Raw genomic sequence first — 26,108 nt, 5'->3', positions numbered from 1 at the left:
CCTGGAAAAAATGATGTCTGGTTCTCTTCCAGAACACACAGGATACATATTCCCAGGACACATATTCCCAGAACCTCAAGATGTTGGTCAATATTACAGAACGACCACTATCTGTTTATTCTTCCCATGATCCCTGGCTTTACATCAAGATGCTTCTCAGCCTGTGGCTTCTGTATCTGTATGACAGGAAGGCAGCATCATATCAGCAAGTAACATGACTCCTGATAGCCGCCATTTTTGTTCCGACCAATATCCGAAAGCAGTACTTGACAGCATGAAGTCAGAACTGAAACAGCTCCCAGTTTGCAGTCATCAGTGAACTTTTTCAGCGACAAACCTTTTGTTTTTGTCTGTACTTCTGAGAAGTAGGTTCCAAACAATAGGGACCCCAACACCAATCCCTGTGGAACATCACTGGCAATGGGTCTGCTGGTGGAGGTGGAGTCCCCTATTTTGACTGTATGTGCTCTGTCGGTGAGCCAGTTTGCAACCCACCTGACAGTATATGGGTTGACCTCCAGCTGTTTGAGTCTTTCAATAATGCCTAAGTGGGGGATTGTGTCAAAGGCCTTGGCCAAGTCTAGGTAGGCCATATGTTTCAAATATGCCTTTGTCTTGGGCTTTGGTAACAGTGTTGAAGAAGTCAACCAGGTTCAATAGGCAGGATCTCCCTTAAACAAAACCAAACTGGGTTCAGTCAAGTCTTTGAAGGTCTTTTATATCCTTGTTGATAAGGTCCATGAAAAGGCTAGTTAGGCTAATGGGTCTATAGTTCCTGGGGTCAGTGGATGCACCCCCTTGTACAAGGGGATGACAGTGGCTGTTTTCCATTCAGCAGAGGCAAAACCAGTGCTTAGGCTATGACTGAAAACAGTACCCAGTGGTGTTGCTATCTCCTGTATTAAACTACTGAAAACTCTGTCTGGGATGTTATCAAGTCCCATAGAGGCTGTGTTTTTGGCCTTGGAGAGAATGGTTAAGACAAGCTCCTTACAGATACTAGGTGGAAAATAGGTGGTAGGAATGTCTTGAGGTACATGTGGTGGGGGACAGGAGAGAGAAGTTTTCACTGAACATGTCCGCTAGCAGGGTGGCTATTTTCACACTGGTTCAGTATATCTGGTACCATTCGCTACCAGTTTAGTGCATATCTGGGCTTTTCCTTTAAGGTTTTGGATGTAGCTAAAAATGCCTTATGGCTATCCTTAGCTAGAGATGTTAATCTAAATTTATAGTTAGTGTTAGAGGACTTTACAAGATGTCTTATTTGTTTGTTCAAGCTAAGAAGGGTGTGCTTCCACTTCTGAGATTGTTTCTTCTTGCTCTTAGAAAACAATTTCTTCCTCTTATTGTATAGGCATCCATAGGTTCATACAAGGCTAAATGCCTGTGTAGGCCAGTTTAAGCCTAACCAAATTACCCAATATGAGAATCAAACCCGCATCTTGTGTCTATAAGGCAAATACCTTAACCATTATGCCAACCTTTCCCCACTAAAGATATCTCTTCAATCAATCAAGCTCTTATCAGAGGTCAGGATCAAACCTTGTACCTTGTGCATGGGAGGCAAAATACCTTAACCATTACCTGTTTATGGTGAATGTCCACCAGGCAGGCTTGTTTTTTTCTTGAGGATCTTGCTTTGGTCCTGTCAGGAGCAGCTGAGTCAATATAATCGTACATATGTTTATACAATGCATTGGTGTCTATTCCAGTACACATGTCCTTCCTGTCAGTAGGAACAGGAGCTTTGAAGCTATTAATGCCTTCTTGTAAGAGGCTGTAGTTGGCTTTGGAGAAGTTTTTATCCTAATTTTTTCTGAGGGGGGTCTGATGCTACTCTTACTTCAAAAGAGACTGACTTATGATCAGACTTCACAGGCAAGGCTGCACACTAGTGGTGGTGCATCATTCTACCATGTTGGTAAGTACCAAGCCTATAATGTTTGGGCCCCTTGTGGGGGTGCCATCTATCTAATCTAAGGCATTTGAGTTAACAAAGTCCAAGAACCTTTGAGCAAATGTGTTTGTACATGTACAGTTTACCCAATCTATGGATGGATAGTTAAAGTCACCCATAACCAGGGTGTTTGGTTCTATTTTGAGCGATTCCAGTAGATCCATGTAGGCAGTGTGGATATCATGGTACATGGTGGGGGATCTATAGTTGGCGATAACTTGGACAGGGGTCTTTCCTATAGTTATTTTCACATGGAGTAACTCTAGGGAACCATTCTGTTTAACCAGTCTGGCAGTGTATTTATCTTTGATGAATATTGATACTCCTCCTCCTTTAGTTTTCATGTGTTCATTTTGTTGTCTGAATGTGTGGAAGGCCTTATATCCTGGTATGGCCCGGGTGATCTCCGTGACCTTGAACCAGGTCTCTGTGACTGCACAGATGTCAGCATCTTCTAAGGTGAGGAGTGCTTCCTGTGAGTACAGTTTCAGATTTAATAAAATTGCCCAATTTGCTAACAACCTTATGTCAGGAATTTTGTTTTTGTGATATTGCCTAAAAAGGGCACTATGGGTGAGGCAAGAGCTATAGCCAGTACCCGAAAGCCCAGAGGTGACAGGTGGAGACAATCTCTGGCAAAGCATCGCGGTTTATCAACCATATTATCCCAGACTGACAGGTCCTGGATCCCCTTAGAATGACACCAGAAACTAAGTCAATTACCAAAGTCAATCATGTTTTTGTCTGTAGTGAGGCATCATCCTAGGTGAAGGTAGAATGCTCCTTTTCCTGAAGTTTGCACTTCACATTTTCCTTTACACTGTCTAACTATATTTTGTAATACAAAACAAATTTGTGCTAATAGAACCTTTGCAGTTAGTGGAGCCAAAGGCTGGAATACCTCTGCTAAATGCAGCCCTCTATACATCTGTGTCGTACAGTACATATCTTTCCACAGCTCAGTATTTAACATAATTGCTATCTTATTACTAAAACAACAGTTATATCAGCCACAGCATTCCATTAATGACTTACCTGAAGATATTAACAATCAGCTGCAATGTAATCTGTTGAATTTCCCAGTTTAGGTGCTGTTGCCACACTATTCTCCTCATTCTTGCATCTGCCAGGGTGGTGCTGGAGCTTAGATGTGACTTTTCTAGATCATAATGCATTGGCAGACTTTCTATCCTAGAAAGAAAACCAATAAAAGCATTTAAATTGCTTCAGCAGCTAAACTACTCTTGTAATATATTGATACAACAGCCACAGGCAATGTACACAGTACAGCTATAAGATATACTTCCCACAACACCAGATTCTTAAATATGTCTGCCGCTGGATTGCCTTGGTACTATCTGCAATGCTTCATCCTGTCACTGGTGAGAAGTTGAAGCAATCAGCCCCTGCAACTGATCTAGCCCATTTCTCAGAGCAACATGTGTGTATTCTAATAGAGTAGAGCTATGCAGGATACTGGTCATTACAATATATGAACTTTCTTGCCTTTATAATGCTTCCAAAATATGGGTGAATTACAGCTTTTGTTTAGCATTCAGTAAACAGAGTCGACAATAACATTCACTGTTTGCTGCAATAACGATTTGAGGTAAATGGGTAGCAACCCACAGCAGAGCACTTCACCCCCCCCCCCCAAGGCAGTTCTACAGATATCCAGATAAAATCAGACAAGTTTTCAACTACAATGAAAGGAAAGGCGTATTCTGGACACTTAGCAAATGGTCTCACTCAACAGTGTGACCTAAGCAACTTTTTTTCATTACTTAAAGCACTGCCAGATCATAGAGATGGAGCCTCTTTCAGGGTAATACAAAGAAATGGCAACAATAATTAGTTACTTTACTATATGTGTAACTACATCACCACCAGTTCTGACGAAGCTTCACTAGTCAAACTTTGGTGACTAAACAGGCAACCAAGTAACATTAATAATTTAATCTTCAGGTTTGGTGAGCATTTAGTTCCAATAGAAAGTGAGGATTATGCCTCCATGGGAAAAGGGGTTGTTTGGTTATCCATTTGATATTCTGAGCTCAACTAAATGGACAATGAGAGACAGTGACTAAGTGACCTATTTTTGGGTACCATATTTCCAAATAAGTGACAAATGCCAATATCTCACTGTACTACCTACATAACTAACTATTTCTACTCCATATCTTTACCCCTTTAAACAAGGGGCAGAAAAGTACAGCTCACCCCAACATCTACAGTACCTTCACACTACTATAATGCAGACTATTGATATAAAGCAAAAATAATCACACAGAACAAAGAAATAAAATAAGGGATAAGAAGAAAGAGTTAATAGTGAAAAGATAAACGAAACAATCATTACTTTTGTGGTTCATACCTGACACACTTGCATTAAAACATATCCTTCACTTCTTACTGTCTTGTTGGAGTTCTTATTGGAAAAGTCCACCCTCTCTTACAGATTAACTGAACCCTTAGCTTTCTTTTCTCATCACAATATGGTTCCAGTATTGTTGCACAGAGGAAGAAACCAGTATCTGTGCGCATATGTAAGTTTATCATCTGCCCTCTTTCTGCAGCACAATCCTGATTTGAGCAGGTCTGTCCTGTGGGAAGGTATTCTCTTCTGTAACTACAACAGTTTTATAGACAATAGTGTTTTAGTCTTGCAGAGCAGAAGAGTTACTAATTTGTCATATTTGTTGATTATGGTTTTGATGGAGTGTTAGTGTGTGGCAATATAATAAATGCAGTGTAACAATGTACTGCTTTGCCGCCTACTTTTTGGCATTTTCCGGCTTGCTAAAGTTTATATCTGTAACAGTAACAGTACTTGGAACACATCTAGAGCCTGTTTACTGCATTTCCTGTGTTGCACTTAATTTAAAATCGTTTTTTTTCTCTAAAAACTGCATTTTACCTGATTTGGGCCTAGCACTCAAGTGTGGGGTCATTTATTGCACTGTTGTGATTATTTTGCTGCTTGTGTATCTCTGCTATCTTTAAACTACAACAAAAAGAAAAAAAAAATCTTGCTTTTTCCCACTTTCTGAAAGTTAAGAAAGTTCAGTTACAGATTTGCTGTTCTGAACTGTTTGGAAGTTTCTAGAAGGCCAATGCTTGCTTGGGCTAAAGGGAAGTCTCTGTGTTCACCAGTGGGAGTGGTTAACACTGAACAGCCTGCCTGTCCCTGGAGGAGTGGTTACTACCTAGAAGCTGTAGTTTTATTGGCCATTTTGGGTCAATTCTAAACTCCTTGATCTCTCTCTTAAAACCCTACCACTCTCTTTTGCGGTTTTGCGCACTGAGCAGCGTCGGGCAGCGCCGCCTAAACAGGTTTAAACTATTCCAGGCTCCACAAAGTCTGCTCTTCACTTTTTCCCTTAGAACTGTTCAAACTCTCAAAGTAATCACTCTATTCTCTTTCTAAAGCCCTGCACTTGCTCAGCTCTTATAAGGAAACACTAACTAACTAAAGCAGTACACCCTCCTTGACTTCTCATAAGTATTAGGCTCCTGATTGGTCCTTCCTGATCAAGTGAAAAATCAGTTCCCTTCCCTAATCTGATCAGTAAAAACAGTTCCCTATACTAATCTGGTATGTCCAAGGGTCAGTTTCAAGGTTACTCTCCAGTCCAGCTGGTGAATCTGGGAATTTTGAGGCAATGTTACAATTGCCTTATGTACACAGACAACCCTCTCCTCCTTCCAACAAACTCTAATACATGTGAGAGATGCAGTTACACAGCCAAACTGGAGGCAGAGCTCTCTCAACCCAAGACTGGCACAGTCAGTCAGGAGGAAAAGGTAACCACCCACACCACAAATCCAGTCTCACACAGACCTATTGCACCTGCATACCCAACACATAAACACACAAAAACATACTCGGAGGCTCTAAATAAAAATCTGCCTAAACAGCAAAGACCTCCTAAGCAGATATCCAAGCAACAGCCACCCCTCAACAATACCCATGAATCACATATCTCACAAAATCAGTGTGCCTCACAGTCACAGCCCTTAAGGCCAAACAACACACCAAATACACTTGTTATAGGGGACTCTATTGTCCGGCACACTGACATCCCGCTCACCAGACTGAACAAGGAGAAGGTCACTGTAAGCTGCCTGTTGGGTGCCAGGATCCGCCACATAACGCAAGCACTCAGGTCACTCCAAAGCAAGTACAAGTATGACTCCGTCATTGTCCATGCTGGTGCAAATGACCTGAGACGTACCTCCCTGGACTACATGAAAAGAGACATAGAGGAGCTCTCTGACCATGTAGCCCAGGCTGGTATGACCCTGACCTTGAGTAGCATCTTGCCCTCACCAAGAATGATGCAACAGTATAAAGACAAAATGATCAGTTTCAACAACTGGCTAAAGTATTGGTGTCATTCAAAGGGGATCCAGTGTCTGTCAGCCTGGGATGACATGCTCGACAAGCCACATTGCTTCGCTAGGGATGGCTTGCATCTGTCACCCTTAGGCTTTCGTATACTGGCCAAGGCTCTTGCCACCCCCATAGTGCCTTTTTTAGGCAAGGCTCAAAGGACAAACCCACCTCCATAGACAACCCAAGGATAAAAAAACTAAAGGTAATGCTACTCAATGCCAGAAGTCTAAACCTCAAGATGCACGCACTCGAGGCTCTCCTCAGTATGGAGAAAATCGATGTCTGTGCAGTAACAGAAACCTGGTTCAAGGCTCCTGAGAGCACCCCAGCACTACCAGGTTATAACTCATACCATGCGTTTCGGCCCCAAAACTCGGACCAAAGCACAAAAGGAGGGGGAGTATCTATATTCATCAAAGATACCTACACCTCCAGGTTAGTGGCACTGCACGAATCATCGGAAACCATCCATGTGCAACTAACAGCGGGCAAAACTGCCTTTCAGTTTGTAGCCTGCTACAGAATACCCTCCCTATTACAGGAACCCCACTTGACATTCCTGAGAACACTGGAGAATATGAAGGTCTCTCCAAACACTATGTTATTGGGTGACTTCAACTACCCAAACATTGACTGGGAAAACTACTCAAGCCCAAACACCCTTGCCCAACGGTTCCTTGAATTTATAAACTCTAATGCGATGGAACAACTGGTCACCACTCCCACAAGAGGGAACAACATATTGGACCTGGTCATCACCAACATGGGGACTCTATGTTCCACACCAGAGGCAAACCCCTCATTGGTAAGATCAGACCATAAACAAATTTCCCTGGACATCCATATCCCGTCCCCACCCCTAGCCAAGGAAATCACTGTAAAGAATTTCTCAAAAGCCAACTTTGCACTTCTCAAGACTGAGGTGGAATCCTTCAAAGCCCCCGGGCCAGAGGATAATACAGCCCAATCCGCAGAATCCTTTACAAATGCATTCTATGAGCACCTGCAGGAATGCATGGATCGTACTACCCCAAATAAAACCAAGACTCACTCCTCCAAAAACAGGAGACTGGTCTGGTGGACCCCGGCCATAAATAAGCTATATAACAGAAGGAGGAAGCTACTACATGACAGAGCAAAATCCCAAAAAGGGAAGGCATCTCTGATCAGTATTAGCAAGAAACTTCGATCCCTCATAAAATCATCAAAGGCCAGTTTCGAAAGAAAAATTGCCCTAGACACTAAAGATAATCACAAGGCCTTCTTTAGTTATGTCAGGAACATGGGTGGAAACTCCCAGATATGCTCTGAATTGTTGTATAATGGTACAAAATATACCAAACCTACAGACATAGCCAACATCCTGGCAGACAGATTCAGCGCAAACCCCCCCCCCCTTCCCCCCCAAGGAGCAAATGCCTATTCCAACTGAATGTAACCTCCCTGACATCACAGATGCACAAGTGAAAGCTGCCCTCTCCAAAGCAAAAAACACAGCATCTATGGGACCGGACGGTGTCCCAGGCTGTGTCTTTTACATTTGATAAAGAAAGGTGTTCAGTATGGTTATTCAGAAGAATACCTGGGACAAAGGAAAAGAGCAGTACTTATATTAATGGCAAGAGGTGCTCCAATAGTAATAGAAGAGGTTACAAAAATACAATAATAGTAGATCTGTAGTACTAAGGGGCTGCTGGTAAGGAACAAGGATTACACTGGCACATTTTTATACTCCACCAAAAATTGCTATAATGGAGCTTAAGAAAATTCTGGGAGAAATAATCAGTTTTCAGCAAGGAATATTACTTATAGGCATGGACTGGAATTTGATTTGCAACAATGAAGATGTGTTTGTGGAGCCCAGAAGGACAAATATAACAAAGAAGGGTAGATTTTTGAAGAAATTTATGAAAACATTTGGCATGGAAAATGTGAATTCAGTACTAGGAATTTGGGGTGAGTTTACATATTATTCTGCAAGATACAAAAACTGGGCTTAGCTAGACTGAATTTACATTTCATAGGAACATGTCCCTTTAACTGAAGGTCTTGATACACACCCAATAACTGTTTCAGATCATGTGCCAGTAATGTTGTTGTCTTTCGGCTTTTCCTGGTTAGGGGTCGCCACAGCAGAACTCCGGTCCGCTAATGATTGGCAGTAGATTTTGACGAACACCGAGGTGCCAGTTCGACTTTCAACCCTCAACAAAGGCATGTCCATTTATGCATGTCTTTCGAACGCCCACCCAACCGCGGGGAGGACATGCAGACTCCAAACAGAAGGCACTCCCCGCACTCCAGCCGAGAATCGAACAGGAGAACCTCTTGCTGTGAGGCAACAACGCTACCGCTGCACCACCGCACAGGGTAATGAAATAAAAATGAGACACTAGAGCTTTCAGACCTATCTGTTGAAAAGAGAGGAATTTAAGGAATAGGTAGTGGAAATTATTCAGGAGCTATTAGAGAAGATGGAAATTTCTTCTGAAAATATAGCTACAGAATGGGATAAAATGTAACTGGAGTTTCAAAATAGGGTGGAAATATAAGAAAGGGAAATATGGTTAAGAAGTAACAAGAATTATTTAGAGTGACTGAAAAATGTTAAAGTATTGCAAAATGAGGGAATTTCACAGAACATGAACATGAGCAACTGCAGAATGCTAAACAGAAAATAAGGGGATCATCTCGATAACATGTATGAGTTTAGAAAGATTGCTGTTAAGCAACTGTTTGATAATAACTCTAGAGCACAAAAACTTTTAGCACAACAACTCAGGCAACAGAAAGTAGAAAGAGCTGTCACCAAGCTTAGGGAGCCTATAACAAAGAAGATAAGGGATCCCATAGAAGTATTTGAAATATTTCAGAAAGTCTGTATAAAACAGAGAAATATGGAAACCAAGAAAAGGTACAAATGGAAATGTTCATGGAAGAATTAAATATGCCAGGGTTAGAGGCAGAGGAGGCTCAATTACAACAGTTAGGAAAGGAGGAGATGAGACAAAACTGGTGATGAATAACCAATATACAGGAAAGTCCCCAGGGATAGAGCGTATTCCTGTGGACGTTTGGAAGCCAGGAGGGAAAAAACTGATAAAGATCTGGAAGGTTTTGTTTAACCATATTTTAAGAGGAGGAGAAGTACCAACATTTTGGAAGAAAGCAGTGGTAGCTGTAATATCTAAAGAGGGTAAAGATCCATCAGATCCAGCTTCATACTCCATTTCAATACTAAACCATGATTATAAAGTGTTTATGTCTGTAATGGCTAAAAGAATGACAAAAGTGATGCCAAAATTAATAGATATGGATCAATGTGGTTTTGTGGAGGGGAGGCAAACATTTGACAACATTAACAGAACACTGATGACCTGCATCTATACTACAAGATCAAAACTTTAGTCGAATAACTAAAGATAAATCTTGTAATATCAAAAGCTAAAAATAGCGAATGGACGATTTCACACAGGGAACAAATTCCCTTGGCCGTTATGCGTATTATGCCCTTTTGTCAAATGTAGAGCGATCTCAGAGTTGGTATATTTAGTTAGGGGGGTGTGGGGGGGCAAAGCCTCCCACTTGATTTGGGTTTAAATTTTTTTTTTCGTATGGCCAAGGGAATTGTTTCCTTGAGTGAAATCATCCGTTCATGATTTTTAGCTTTCGATATTACAGGATGGATCTTTAGTTATTCAACTAACTAAAGTTTTGATCTTGTAATACATACCTGATGACCCAGAGGTAAGCAAAATTTTAGAAAATACCACTGTTGTTCAGTCTTGATGCAAAGAATGCATTTGACAGAGTAAGCTGGGACTTACAGCAATTGAAGTATTTGCATTCCCTGATAAAATTATAAGGTTGATTAGGAGGAAATATAAGGGATTGGAGACAAAAATTAAAGTGGGTGGGGTCCTCGATAATCTCTGCTTGAGCAGAGGAAGCAGGCAGGGGTGCCCTTTCTTCCCTTTTTTATTTGCATTACATTTAAAACCACTGGCAAAGAAAATAAGGAACTCAGAAATTCAAGGATATAATTGGTATGGTAGTAAAAAAAAGCTGGCTCTATTTGTAGATGACATTATTATCTGACAAAACCAAAAAGGGACATTACAGTGCTGTGGAACATGCTGAGACAGTTTCAAACCTTTTCGTGATACAAAATGAATGAAGCTAAATCAAAGGCAATAGCGGTAAATTATGTACCCACAAATTGGTTCAACAATATTTATACTTACGGGGACATGATAAAATGAAGCATTTTGGAGTATGGATTAAAATGATTGCAGCGTGGCAGCTAAGGATATGTAAGAATACACTAAACAAAAGATAATACAAAAACTGAGAAAATGGAAGTTGTGTTATAAGGATATCAATAGCAAGATACAAGCTGTTAAAATGTCTTTAGTCCCTCTAGACTTATACACAGGTCAGGTATATTTTTATCAACCAGATGAGAAGTTGTGGAAAGCAATTAATAAAGAGCTGAAGGATTTTATCTGGGAGGAGAAGACAGCAACAGTCAAGTGAGATAAGCTTATTCTTCCAATAGAACAGGGCAGATTGGGATTACCTGATTTGAAGGGGTATATCAGAGCAGCACAGTTAAGGTTCCTAAATATATATATATATATATATATATATATATATATATATATATATATACATATATATATATATATATATACATATACATATATATATATATATATATATATATATATATATATAGCACAAGCAGAAAATTACAATTCAAAGTGGAAAGAGACAATGATGAAACAGGGGAAGCTCAAGAAACAAGGATAGATTGAGATTTTGGATGCAGACCTTTAAGGAAAACACAATAATCATACAGAATATTATATTCATAAAGTACCAGAACATATTCTAAGAACTAAGCCAATATGGGAATGGAGAAAGGAGATCCAACAGATATGGATGACTGCAATTAGGGATACAGACAATAGGCAAGTGGGGGCTGGAATTTTTTGGAGAAAACTGTCAAAGGAACCAAGGTATTGGGAGCAAATAACTAGAGAGGGAAAGGTAATAGAATGGGTAGACACCAAGAACTTATTTGGACTGCAGGTTAGAGCTTGTCTTTCCTATCAATGCCTGATATCAGAGAATAGGCAAAGATAAAGAAATAGGGGCGTCCTAAATGAAAGACCAGCACTGGAAGAGTTTTTACTAGAATCTAGAACAGAAGTTGCCATTAAGAAAGTAATAATTAGTAGAGCATATACAATATTGCATAACTATAAGAATCAATCAGAGGAGGTTAAAAAGGATCGGGGAGAGAGACTGGATAAGCAATTCACAAAGAAACAAAGCAGACTACGCATATGTCTCTCAAATATGTAAAAAAGTGTAGAAGCTTTAGGATCTTTGCTTGGAAGTGTTTACATTGGAATTTTTATACCTCAAGTAGACTCCAAAGAATTTTTCCTGAGGTAGACAGCAAATGTGGAAGGCATGATGGGGAAGAAAGAGGTAACTGGAGTGTAATGAGTTGGCAGACTTTAAAGATTCCCTGCATACTGCTCTGTCAGAGATGCTGGGTGAGAAAACTGATGTAACTAAAGAAATTATTATTTTTTGAGCTATGATACAGAATCGGAATGGCCTAGACATAGTAAGCCCTTGCTGAGTCTAATTATGATGGCTGCCAAAAAAGCAATTACTAGAAAACGGAAATCAAAGTCTAAACCAATTTTACTAGAAGCAGCGAAGATAGTAACCGAGAATCTTTAGAAAAGGACAGGAGCAAATTACATAGGAAAAAATGGGAAATGTGGGATCAATACAAGCAGAGGAGGAAAGAGGCTTAAAAGAAGTCAGGATTTGATGACTGTATATATTATAAGTGATATATAATGTTTGTAATGTATAATGTTTGCAACTGAGATTGTGTCGGTATAGTTTATTTTTGTTTATATAAATGTAAAATTGCCTGTGCCATACATGATAATTTAATACAGATGTTTCTTGTTTAAAAAAATAATTCCTTTGGGGGCAAGACTAACTATAACTGCTTGGAGTTTGGCTTTAGAATAATGTTTGGGTGGACTTGCTACTGAGTATGTAAATTTCAATATGAAACAACTAGCCTGGAAACCTCATTCTGCCACCAACAAGAACCAGTAAGCCAATTACAGTAAAAAAAGCAGTAATTTGATACAAAAATCAGTGCAAGCAGTATTGGTAAAACGTTAAGCAATTTTATCAATGGCCTTTTAGTGTGATGAGTAGTTTACGAAGAGAAACTTTGTAAAATTATACTTGTGTGCTTAATGTCAGCAGCCAATAAATGGGGAGAAGGAGGGACTTATGTTATCAAATTACCATGAGGGGCAGCAACAACAGCTACACTGAGTTTAGCAACACAACTACAACATGATGGGTGGCAGGGAAAACAATTAGACCCTTAGCTTTGAGCTAACTGGATCAGAACTGCACCAATGCAAAGACAAGTCCTGAAATAGCCTGATATACACTCAGTACACAAGAATGAAACAAGGCTTAATAACAACAGTTATACCACTTAAACAGCAAAATTCAGTGCAACTATGTCCTGGAATTACTAATATAGGCTTAAATACCTTAACCAAAGGTGGTACAGACTGTTAAAATGAATTTTAAATCAGATGAAGATATTTAGGAAACTACATGGTCAAGTAAAGACCTCTATATACTTCAGCCAGATATCTCAGTTTTTTCAAATGGAACTATTTAAATAAGTTCTCACAACAGTATATCACACAAATGCATCATTCATATGGTGTTCTATAGAATCTTTGGTATGGATATAATCTAATTAATGAAGTAGAGCTCTGCCTGGATATCATGGATGCTTGTGTTGCTCTGTGCCACATGTATTATGCTCTGGCAGTTTATGTTAGCAATTGTGAAATGTCATAAGATCATACACTCAGCCTCAAATCTGTTTAATGTCCTCATGTAATGGACAATGCTGAGGACGCAGCAAACAGGATTTATGCACTATTAAAAGTACAGCTTGTATTAATTGATTTATACTGCATTATTATTATTATTATTATTATTACAATTATTAATGTCTTCTTTTAGAAAGAACTAGTCTCATGGCAAATGGTTATAGCTCTTTAAAATAAACTTTGCCTAATTCAAAATGAAAAAAAAGGAAACCTGGGCAGACATTCTCATAAATGAGTAGTAAAAGGATGCAATGCAAAACTGACTTTTGGTTTATAATGCTACAAACCCCACATGAAACAGTGCAAATAAGTCTAAGAATAAATCTACTGTTTGCATTCTGTAACACATATAACTACATTATTAAGTGTAATAATGCTCAGCTGTAGCAAGAAATATTTTAGTTCCAAAACCTGAATATGCCTTACCAAAATATTCCTTAAAACCATAACAATTGCCAACTAGTCGACACAATCTGGTTTTCCAACTACCTCACTGGCAGGCAACAAGCTACAAAGTGGCAAAACTCCTTCTCCCCTTTCCTTAATACCTCTACAGGTGTACCCCAAGGGTCCAGCTTATGACCAGTACTTTTCAGCATTTTCATCAATGATTTCCACTCTAGCCTCACTCAAGGGTCAGTCATACAGTACACAGATGACTCTAATATCATCTGCACTGCCAACTCCCCACACAAACTCCACCAACTTACCCAGGCAGCTCTCAGCTCTACTGAAATATGGATAGCTAGCAACCATCTAGCATTAAATCCCCAAAAAACTAAGCTAATGCTATTCACCGCTAAGAACACCGTCACCATAAACAAAGACACATTTTCTATTCTCTCCCAAGATAACACTTCTATTGAAGTTGTCACACATGCTAAACTTCTAGGTGTCACCATACATGAGCATCTAACTTTCGACATGCATACTCACAATAACATTAAAAAAGCACACCAGAAACTGGGCATGCTATACCGACACAAAACATTCCTAGACTACTCCTCCAAACTAGCCCTTGCCTCCTCCTTCCTGCTCCCCTCTCTTCTTTATGGTGGTCCTCTTTTCACCAATATACAGGTCAGTCTTAAATCCAAACTACAGTCATGCTATAACAAAATTGCAAAGTTCGTCACCAATGGACGACAACTATCCCACCGTTGTACCTCTCTTCAAATACTAAACTGGCTAGAACTTCCTCACAATCTTACATTTATTCAACTAACTACTGCCCATAAACTAATATTCAACCCATCCAGCTGCCCAGCTTTTTCTAATCTATTTACACTATATTACCCAAATAGGCCTCTCCTCTCTGAAAACCATATGCTCCTACAGGTAGAGAAACCCAGCCTTTCTGCTGGTCAAACACTCCATTCCTTTTCCACTGCTAAGCTATGGAACTCTCTCTCACCATCACTTAGATCCACCAGCAATACATCTATCTTCAAAAAATCTTTGAACCTACATCAGTCCTCCTACTGGCAATGTACATGCACCAACTCCTCACAACACATAACTTGAGATTATCTCTCCCCTTAATCCATACCTGTCTTTGCCTCTTCCTCTCTTCTACTCCCACTTCTCCTCCCTCCTTCTTCTACTACCTCCTAACCTTCTCCATTACTCCTGATACATAATCTACTTCTGTACCCCGGTGTAAATGTATTGTCAATTGATATTTTACACTCAGCTGCACTGCCCTCTTTCTGTATCAATGTCAATTTGTATTGTTAGTAGTCACATTTATTTATAGGTGTATTACCTTTTCATTTGTCAACTCTGTTTACTGTTTCTATTGTTATAAGTATTATTTGTGTTTTTATCAAAGTTTGTACATTGTATATTTCAAAATGTATGTATTGTATATATGTGGAGCTTTTCTCCTTAGGCCACCACTGAAAATGGGCACCTTTAGGTCCAATGGACCTTCCCGGTAAACAAATGCAATAAATAAATAAATAAAATCTTCCAGTTTTCTACAGTCCATATATACATATGTATAGCTTAACTGCTTACCTGCTTAAAAACACCACAGCTGCATCTGATGGAACATCTGGAATTTCAGCACCAGTCCCTGATTCTGAAAATCCTATTTCACCACTGTCAATATTGATTAGAACCAAGTCTTCACCCTTCTTTGAAATTAAATATAAAGACATCAGGGACAGAAAAGTAAAGAGCAGAAGACTGAATGATAAATATGCTACACACTTTTAGAAAAGAAAATTGTAACAAACTTCACTTAACAGTGACTCCCTAAAAGAGCTCTCATATATATCCCAGACATAAGCTAGACAGTTTCATTTGTTCACAGAATTCTGAAATGCCAGTAGAGTATACATTTGTGTTTACTTTATTTGCAACAGACATCAATCTGAGATTAAATAAAATAAAAAATAAAAAAAAAACTTTCGGTACACTCATGTTCCTATTTCAGAATTATATTGAAAATAATGCTTGCTCTTACACTGAAGTAGATGACTATTTATTGTAATAAACATTAAAATGGATGCATGGTATTTTAAAAAGGACTCAATCTGCTTTCCAAAACACAAGCTATATGAGCAGTTACTGCAGCACTGCCTTGTTGAGTAAATATTAACTTGATATAATCACATATTTATTTCTTAGTTAATATATTTCTTATGAAGTAGGAAGAGTTATTTGTTTTCAAACACAACAGAGTCTATGTAACAGACAAAAAACAGAATCATGGAACAAATTATTGATCACTCGAGGCAATTATGATGAAACCAGTGCAACAAGTACAATAAATTAAAAATACTGCAAATGTATTAATAATCAGAAAAACATTTTACAGTAAATAATCGAATTTTAACAGAGGGTAGCAAGCCATAATGAATGAGTAGTATGAAGCACATTCTTGCTCATGCAGTAACATTTAAACAAAGAGCGCAACCAGCCATGTTTAATGCTGCATTCACCCACAGATACAACAGCCTCCCCTGGGGATGAGCCAATGTCACTAACTACAGATTAAAAACTGTGTCTCTCACACACACACCTATAGATATATATATATATATATATATATATGGGTTCATGTCAGTACATCGACAAGTCGGAAGATCGACATTCACTCCACCGACACATGAAATAATCGAAACCGCAAACACGGACATTTAACAGGTAAGAGGTTTACATTTCGCTAATCATGCCTACCACACATGCATAACACTGCCACACTTACTAAAACATGGTAGGCATGATTAGCGGAATTAAAACTCTTACCTGTTAAATGTCCGTGTTTGCGGATTCGATTATTTCATGTGTCGGTGGAGTGAATGTCGATCTTCGACTGTCGATGTACTGACATGAACCCATATATATATATATATATATATATATATATACAGAGAGAGAGATACATATGTATATGTGTATATATGTATATATGTATGTATGTATATATATATATATATATATATATATATATATATATATACACACACACACACACACACACACACACACACACACACACACACACACACACACACACAAACATATATATATATATATATATATATATATCTTTATGGCCATTCTAGCCACCCCAGAAGATTTTGGTTGTGACAGTGGTGGGTCCTAGTGGCCGTGCCTGTTGCAAATCTAGCAATATGGTTATTTAGGTCTGGGCTCTGGCTTGGCCATTCCAAAACTTTAATTTTCATCTGGTGAAGCCATTCTTTTGTTGATTTGGATGTATGCTTGGGGTCACTGTCATGCTGAAAGGTGAACACATGGAAAATTAGCACTAGCAGCACCCCCCACACCCCAGACTGCCTCATTACCATGTACCTCTACGACGATTCTTCCTTCTGCAGAAATTCAGTGAAGGTAGGGCAGAATCAGAGAGGGTTACCACAGGGGATTAGCTGCTCAGTAACCCTTTCTGAATCCCAGGGCATGTCTGCCACTAACCACACTTTGTGGACTATGTCTCAGCAATGATTTTGAGGAAAAAAAAACTTCCTATGATTAGCTACTCATTGAAAGAGCTATATAACCTACCAAGCATTCTGAGAACAGAGAAATGAATATTTGGTGTCAGTACACCTTATAAAATAAAGAAAAATAATGATACTAACCTCATCAACTTCTCTGAAATGATCAATATGGCATCCCATTAAGAAAGATGTTGGCGCCATCACAAAATCTAACATCTGACTAGATAAGATGGGCACGAATGTGTGTTGCCACTGAAGTGGATGCAGGTACAGCATGAAACACTCAGCAACTATTGTTAGCAAAGCCCAGTCCGATGAGAATAATACAATCCGCTGCTCTGTTAAAATGCATGTTATAATCTACAAAGACAAAATCAGAACAATGTATAACTTTTCACATAACACAGACAAAACACCATATACCAAAGCAGTTAATGCAACACAGGTAAAGTAATATCCACTGATTCAGAATGAAGTAGCAAACACGTACCCATTAAACAATAAGTGCAACTAACATGAAGTACTTACCTGCTGTGTTTCTATACCTGTGTAATAAGTGCTGTACAACTGGTATTGTGATCTGAATGTTAAATCATTTAAGACACACGGACTACCCCCCTGTTCCACGCTTTCTATTTTCTGAGTAATTTTCCTTCCTTCTAATACTGTCATCTTAGTCATTTTATCTTTCCTGTTCTCTCTCACTCTCTCTCACCCTTCAGAAAGAAAACAATATCCAGCACTTTTGACTTGTCTTGAACACAGGTTTTCTTCCCCTTTCACTCTAGATCTTTTCTTTCCTTTCTCCTCCTCTTTTTTCTTACATAATCACTGATAATACTCCTTGCTGTCCTCTTCTGGTTATGAAATAGCCAAACCATTCCTTTTCTGATTGTGAAATGAACACTGTCCCCCTGACTGCTTTATAATTTGTGAGTCTGGCAGTCTGGCTTGGAGCTCTTAATGAGCTAATTTCGGCAGTGAAGGATACAGACTTTGACTCCTTCAACTCTATTTACTTAATGTGAGACTCTGAGCAAGTCACTTAACCCTACAAAGCTCCATGGTCAACCCTGAACAGGGGTACTTTAGCCAGTGGGCTTACCCAGTTAATAAACGGATTAATCCTAAATATCCTAAATAAACGGCCTTAATCCTTACCCTCTTTCAACTCGTACTAGCTTAGCTCTTTACATTATTCTTTCCTATTTTTCTCCTCCCTTGCACTGTTGCCCAGCTATTCCCTAAATTCTCACTCTCTGCCCCTAACCTGCACTCCTATCACCTTCTACCCTTAGCAGACTAGTAAGCAATATATTTTTTCCTCTTCTCTACCTTGGCTTGAGCTATACCTGCTCCACTTGAAGCTACTCACCTACTTACCTTCTCTAACTGGGCTGCTCTGCTCACTGATTGTCTCCTTCACTACTTGCTCTTCTACCTCTAATTCCGCTGTTAATCACCTTTAGACCTGACCTTAATACACCCACTACTCCCCTGTTCTCCTAATCTACTGTACTGTAGTTTGGTCTATCCTTCCTCACCTACCCCTTACTACTGTACTCTTGCCTTTCGTTCTGTGTTCTCTGATATCTCTACTGACACTGCTAGTACTTTATGCTTGTGCTTCTCTGGTATCACTGATTTCCCAAGCTACCCGACGACTTCCTCCCATTCCTTGTTTACTCTCCTTAGGTTTCCTTGCCCCTCCCTTACCTATTTCCCCCTCTGTCCCCTGTTTCCGCCCCCCCACCTCATATCCTGCCCTAGGGCATATAAGGGGAAGACCTTTGTGGCGCCTTTCCTTTACTACCTGCTATTCTAACTTGGCTGCTGTGTGCTCCTGATCCAGACCCACCACCTGAATTGTAAATACCATTTACTGTCTGCGTTGTCTTATCTTACTGTATTTACTGTTGTTTGATGTTATCACTATTGCATTCTATTACTTTTGTTAGTTCTTCCTTGTACAACTAAGAAAAGGACTTTGTAACGGCGGAATCCACTAATTGTGTTTAGCTTTCTTAAAGGACTGCTCTTTCTAAAGATGTATAGTAGTGAATGGTGTTTATTGCTGTGTCGTTGCTGAATGAGACTGGATAAACACTAGCATCGACTCGCTTTGTGCTTTCAGTACACCTTGTGTAGAATACACTTTAAGGTGAATTTATTGTCCTAGTTTAAGTGATTTTAGAAATGCTAGGAACTACTTGTTTTATTCGTTCTCTTACAAGGAACATGTATTTAGTACAACCTGTGTAGAAAACAATCAGGTTTAATTTAATGTCCTGGGATATGAGGTTTTTATAAACGCTAGCGACTCCGAGACTTTAGAAATGCTAGTGACCACTTGTTTTGTTCGTTGTCCTATAAGGAATGTGTTTTTAACACAACCTGTGTAGGAAACAATTAAGTTTAATTTTAGGTCCTGGGCTATGAGGATTTTAAAAGCGTTAGCGTCTACTTGGTTCATACCATCTCCCACGTGGACTGTGGTTGCGCAGTTCTTTGGAGCATGAATCTCTGCTCCATCATTGGACATATAATAGTCCACTCATTTATAATTTAATGGTCTACATTGTTAAGCCCCTCAAAATCTCTTCCTTTTTCTCATGATATTCACTACAAATGTTAAGAATACTTATCTTATACGCAAATCTAACAAGTGAATATGTAGCCCCGTTTTTGTGATTCATTTTTTATGATATCCTGCCCTTTAGCTTATTTGCCTATACTCCGAGTGTTACCTTCTTATAATTCTCTATGGTGCCTACCCCTAACTCTGTATTAGCTAGCATTGCTTGACGAGTGTTTTTAGCTTATTTGATTATCCTGGTGTTTAATTGAAAGGTGCCCTTTGTTACATTCTTAGCCGAAACCATTACTTTTACTCCTATCAGTGGAATGTAAGCAGTCTTGATTATTTATACTGCATGGGAGATACTCTATAACCCTAAAAGTTACTATTAAGCGGTATCTTGCCTACCCTCTGTGGGACTTACTACTAATATACCAAGTGGCTGTTATGCGCTTTAGTGAACCTGCCTAGCCCTAGCATTCACCTCATACAAGCTGCTGTTAGAGATTGTTCTTTTTCCTGACATTCGTAACCTGTTAATGTCTGCATTGCTAAAGTTTGTTGTTATAACTTTTGGAACACATTACCCATTGCAGACTGCTTTATATCGATATCCACTATTAAACTTCCTATTATATTATATTCTAGGCCTGTACCTGTGTTATATTTTAATGATAGACATTGTTTTACTGACAGACTAAACGTTTTAACTTAGCCTTATTAGTACAGGTGTCTAATGTTCACAGTTGTTTATTACTACTATTCTAATGATTACATTAGTAGTTTTGTAGTACTATTCTTTATTCTAAACTGTTGAAATATCTACTCTAATTGCATACTAGAGCTACTTGTTATTGCCTCATTATATTAACACCCTCTCTCCTTACCTTCCTACCCTCCTAGCTCTCTATCCACTACTATGAACTAAGGAACTTCCTGGCTATTAAGGATACCCTCATCTACTTCAAGCCTTGCCAATTTGGATCTACTTTTTGTGCTGTCCCAATACTTTACTACTGCTTGAGCAGCATTTTACAAAGTACGTCTTATCACTTGACCCTGTTGATAGCTATTCTCAGCTCTGTTTTATAATTGTACTAAATTTTTTGGCCTCTGTGTCAGGAATGCTAGCAGCCAGACTCTTCTCTAAGACCAGTGTTTTCTAATATTTTCTTTCCCATACCGCCTACCTTATCCTTCCCAACTAGTTATTTTTCTGCCCTTAGTCACCTGTTGTAATACCACCTCTGAACACTAGGTGGCAGTCTAACCAGGCCTTAATCCTTACCCTCTTTCCACTCGTACTAGCTTAGCTCTTTACATTATTCTTTCCTATTTTTCTCCTCCCTTGTCCTATTGCCCAGCTAGTCCCTAAATTCTCACTCTCTGCCCCTAACCTGCACTCCTATCACCTTCGACCCTTAGCAGACTAGTAAGCAATATATTTCTTCCTCTTCTCTACCTTGTCTTGAGCTATACCTGCTCCACTTGAAGCTACTCACCTGCTTACCTTCTCTAACTGGGCTGCTCTGCTCACTGATTGTCTCCTTCACTACTTGCTCTATCCCGCTCCATTCGCCCTACAGGCTCACTCCGCTCCCCTACCCTACCCCCTATTCCCACCCACCCCCAGTGCTGTTACACTTATACCTATCAAGTCACACCCACTTTACTATCCATCCAATCACCTTCTACATATACTTATAAACTCCTCCCCTTATCTTACTCCCTCATCATCTCTACTCTACCTCAATATCTATAACCACTCCTCCTGACTTCTCCCCTTAGCTTACTCCTTAATCACCTCTACTCATTCTCAGTAATTATAACCACTCCTCTTACATCTATTAGTTTATCATCCACTCCCCTCTACCTCCTCTGACTATCCTTCCATACCACTACATTTATCTCACCCTAACCTTCAACTATATTTTAAGCTACCTATCAACTTTACATAACCTTTTTATCCTACTACTTTAAATGGCCTACTCACATAAACCTATCCTCAAAAACTCTCTTGTCTTTTCTTCCTTATTTATATTTCTAACCTTAACTTACACCCTCACTGCTTATGAACATTGCATTCTGAATCACAAATTGTCCTATCTGCATACTCTCCCTACTACACATCCCATCTGCTTCTCTCATAGCAACATCACCTCTACTTCAGCTTATCTGCTTCCTAGGTTCCATAGATGTACCCATGTTACTTACCTCCCCAACAAGTTAACCCCACCCAAGCACTATAAAAGCTTAAAACTGTCACCGATACAATCCACAAACATTCTAACAGGTGGAGATATTCATCCTAATCCTGGCCCATCCCCACTAAATGTTAATCTACAACAACAATCATTCAATAATGCTACCTCCTCTATAATATCTGACAACTCCCTCAGAATAGCACAACTTAATATTGATAGCATTAACAACAAAATTATTCAACTGCACGCTCTCCTTCAAGCTCATGCATTTGATATTCTTTGCCTTACAGAAACTTGGCTAAAACCTTCTACTCATGACCTAGAAATAACCCCACCTGGATAAATATCCTAAGATGCGACCGTACATCAAAAAAGGGTGGGGGCGTAGCAATCTTGTTCAAATCTGTACTTCTTGTTTCACCCTATGATGTATCACTACCCTCAAATACCAATGCTGAGACCTTTACTATCAAACTCCAAATAAATAGCTCTAAATCAATCTATATAATCTGCTCTTACATCCCTCCAGGAAATAATATTAACACTCTAGAAAACATTCTTAGTAGCCTTTCCACCCACTTACCTCAGGAAACGATTGTATTAGGCGATTTTAATATAGACCGGACGTCATGTAATTCCCTCAAAGCTAACACCCACATAAATCTATTTGGTTTCAATCAAATAATAAACTCCCCCACTAGAATCCACAAACCAAGTAATAAAGAAACTACTCTTTACTGGATCCTTATAAATAGCCACCCAGAAAAGTACAAGACAGGAACTCTCCCAGATGACATCAGTGATCACATTCTAACCTACATTACAAAACAAAAGAAATACAGCCCTAAAAATAGCAATTTTGTTACCTATCATTCTAAATAACACTTCCATGCAAAGAACTTTATAAATGAGCTAAAAGCTTGCAACTGGTCATCTCTAAAGCTACTTAATTTAGATGAAGCAATCTCCTATTTTAATTCCACATTCCTTCAAATTCTAAACAGCCATGCTCCCATCCGCTCCTCCAGAGTTAGGACCAACATAGCCCCGTGGCTCACAAAACAAACTAAAGAAAAAATGTTTCTACGAAACAAAATATGGGCAAAATGGAGAACCTCTAAAAGCTCTGCAGACCATCTATACTTTAAACAGCTAAGAAATGCTGTCAAAAAGGATATAATCTTAGACAAAAAAAAACTACTTCCACCTGCAGCAATCACACTCTAAAAATCCTCAAAAGTTTTGGTCTGGCATTAATAAACTTCTCAAACCAGGACATGCTAAAACTCCTTCTCCCTGCTCTATTCCCAGTAATAACCCTCTGCAAATAGCTAATGCTTTTAACAATTACTTCATTGAAGCTATTCAAACTCTAACTCAAACACTAGTTCCCATTACCCCCACTCCTACACTACATACTAACAAGTCCACTTCCCTCTCTACATTTGCAACCTGTACCAACATCCTTTATCTGCAAACTCCTTCAAAAACTGAAACCCTGCCCTCCCTCTGCTGATTGCCTCCCAGCAGAACACCTTCAAAATGCAGCTAAATCCATAGCATACCCTGTTTCCATCCTTATAAACAGAACTATCTCAGAAGGCTACATCCCCTCCATATGGAAAGTTTCTCATATAATCCCCTTGCACAAAGGAGGTAAATCTACTGATATCTCCAACTACCGACCAATTGCTCTACTCTCCCCATTAGCCAAAATTATGGAAAAATGTATTCACCATCAACTACTTCAGCACCTTCTCCTCAATAACTTGCTTGCAAATTGCCAACACGGTTTTATGCCCTTTCATAGCACTACTTCTGCCCTGCTAACTTTTATTGATTATATAAACAGGAATCGAAACCATAACTCTCTCTCATCTGCTCTATTTATTGACCTATCTAAAGCCTTTGACATGGTCAATCACAACCTACTTATCAATGTGCTAACAGCCCAAACTCTTGACCCACAAGCAATCCTTTGGTTTAAATCTTATCTTGAAAACAGACACCAAGCAATACTCTGGAACAATAATCTGTCCACATACCTCCCAGTGAACACTGGGGTACCTCAAGGCTCTATCCTAGGCCCTCTTCTTTTTTTCCATTTTTATTAATGATCTCCATACTGTTTTTCCACAATCCACCTGTATACAATACGCTGATGACTCTACTCTTATCTGTACTGCCAAGTCTTCTTCCTCTCTCCAGACCCTTACACAAACTGTATTTAAGACAGTTGAAAAGTGGTTCACCCAACGTCGCCTCCTCCTTAACCCCCAAAAAACTAAACTATTGCTTTTTACTCCCACCAAAAAATCTCCACAAATCCACTTCACTATTACCTCTGACAATGGAACCTGTATTTCCCCTGATTCTACCGCTCATCTCCTTGGCATAACCATTGACTATAACCTCAACTTCAATGCCCATGTTAACAATACTATAGAAACTGTCAATAGAAAATTAGGCTCCCTGTATAGAATAAAACCCTTCCTTACCCCACTAGCTAGGAAATCCATTGCCCAGACTCATCTTACTTCTACCCTAGTCTATGCATCTGCCATTTATACCAACCTATCAAAACATAATCTTACCAAACTTGAAACTAGCTACAATAATATAACCAGATTTGCCACTGGCTCCCCTTATAGAACCCACCACTGTCTCAACCTTCAACAACTCAAATGGTTAGAACTACAAAACCAACTACAATACAATCAACTGGTGATTGCACAAAAAAATCCTGCACCATCCTACTAATACTCCTATCCTCTCTAATTTGATCTCCCCATATAATAATCTTACAACACCACGCTCAGCTAATAAATTACTTATTGCCAACAGTTTATCTAATAACAAAGCGGGAGAGTCACTCTTTTCCATTGTTGTGGGTAGAATCTGGAACAAGCTTCCTACTACACTCACTCCTCTCTCATCTACACCAATCTTTAAGAAACACCTCAGAGATCACCTAAAAATACATTGGCTTTGCCCCTGCTCAAAGCCTGATTGAATCATACTTTTCTTTTTTATTCTCCTCCCCTTTTTTCTCCTGCTTCCTGGACAAATACCCCCCTACAATTCTTGAATAATTTATTACTTACCCACTCTTTTTACCTTCAATTTTTTTCCTTCCTACCTTTCTACACCAATCTTTAAGAAACACCTCAGAGATCACCTAAAAATACATTGGCTTTGCCCCTGCTCAAAGCCTGACTAAATCATACTTTTTCTTTTTTATTCTCCTCCCCCTTTTTTCTCCTGCTTCCAGGACAAATACCCCCTACAGTTCTTGAATAATTTATTACTTACCCACTCTTTTTACCTTCAATTTTTTCCTTCCTATTCTCTTCTTTTTTCTGACTTAATGATTCTTTTTTTTCAAAGGAATGTTAATGCTCAAATACTTTATTAACTCTTGCTTGATTGTACATGAAACCCACTAAAGAATCAAGACTTGATAATTTTGTACACCTACTCTAATGAAACCATACTTTGTTCACAAATTAATAACTTTTCTTATGTCTTGCTATGTAATTGAAACTAGTCATTTTTTTTGATGTTTTGAATGTTATAATTTACTCATGCTTGGAGCTTTTCTCCCTGGGCCTCTACTGAAAATGGATATGTATCCAGGTAGACTAGCCCAGTCAACAAATATAAAATAAATAAAATAAATAAATAAAAATCCCTTTACATCATCCATACATTGGCTATTTCAAACTGACACCTCTCTCTCCTTTAACATGCTTTGCAACTGCAGCCTACTGCTTTTATATAAAATGGAATGTCACCCAAGTATTCAGTGACAAGGATGTTGGTGAAAAGTAAAAACTGGAAAAAAAGTCGATTAGGATGATTATGGCTGAATTGTGAATGACAATAGTTGCAGCAGATCCCAATCTTTTGTTCAACCCTAGCAAGACAAAAAATCCATCAGTTACCTCAAGTGCCTAGAATGTGCAATCAAGCAAACATACACCCATCGGCATATCTGAAACCAGTAGTTTAATAAGCACATAATAATCAGTTTA

General features: G+C 39.0%; 1 protein-coding gene across 1 annotated transcript in view; it reads right to left on the bottom strand.

Annotated features, from left to right (window-relative positions):
* LOC122798379 (DENN domain-containing protein 3-like) overlaps positions 1-26,108 on the bottom strand; it is a 1,373,701-nt gene that overhangs the window by 964,126 nt on the left and 383,467 nt on the right. The window contains exons 8-10 of the mRNA XM_044067263.1: positions 17,434-17,652; positions 15,338-15,456; positions 2,996-3,151 (exon numbers count right to left, since the gene is read on the bottom strand). Of these exons, the coding sequence (XP_043923198.1) occupies positions 2,996-3,151; positions 15,338-15,456; positions 17,434-17,652 (494 nt within the window). The remainder of the gene's footprint in view (positions 1-2,995; positions 3,152-15,337; positions 15,457-17,433; positions 17,653-26,108) is intronic.

The sequence above is a fragment of the Protopterus annectens genome, chromosome 3.part1 (assembly GCF_019279795.1).
Source record: "Protopterus annectens isolate FY-2018-M chromosome 3.part1, PAN1.0, whole genome shotgun sequence".
In the NCBI taxonomy this organism is placed as follows: domain Eukaryota; kingdom Metazoa; phylum Chordata; order Ceratodontiformes; family Protopteridae; genus Protopterus; species Protopterus annectens.
This window is presented reverse-complemented; position numbering and strand designations above follow the sequence as displayed.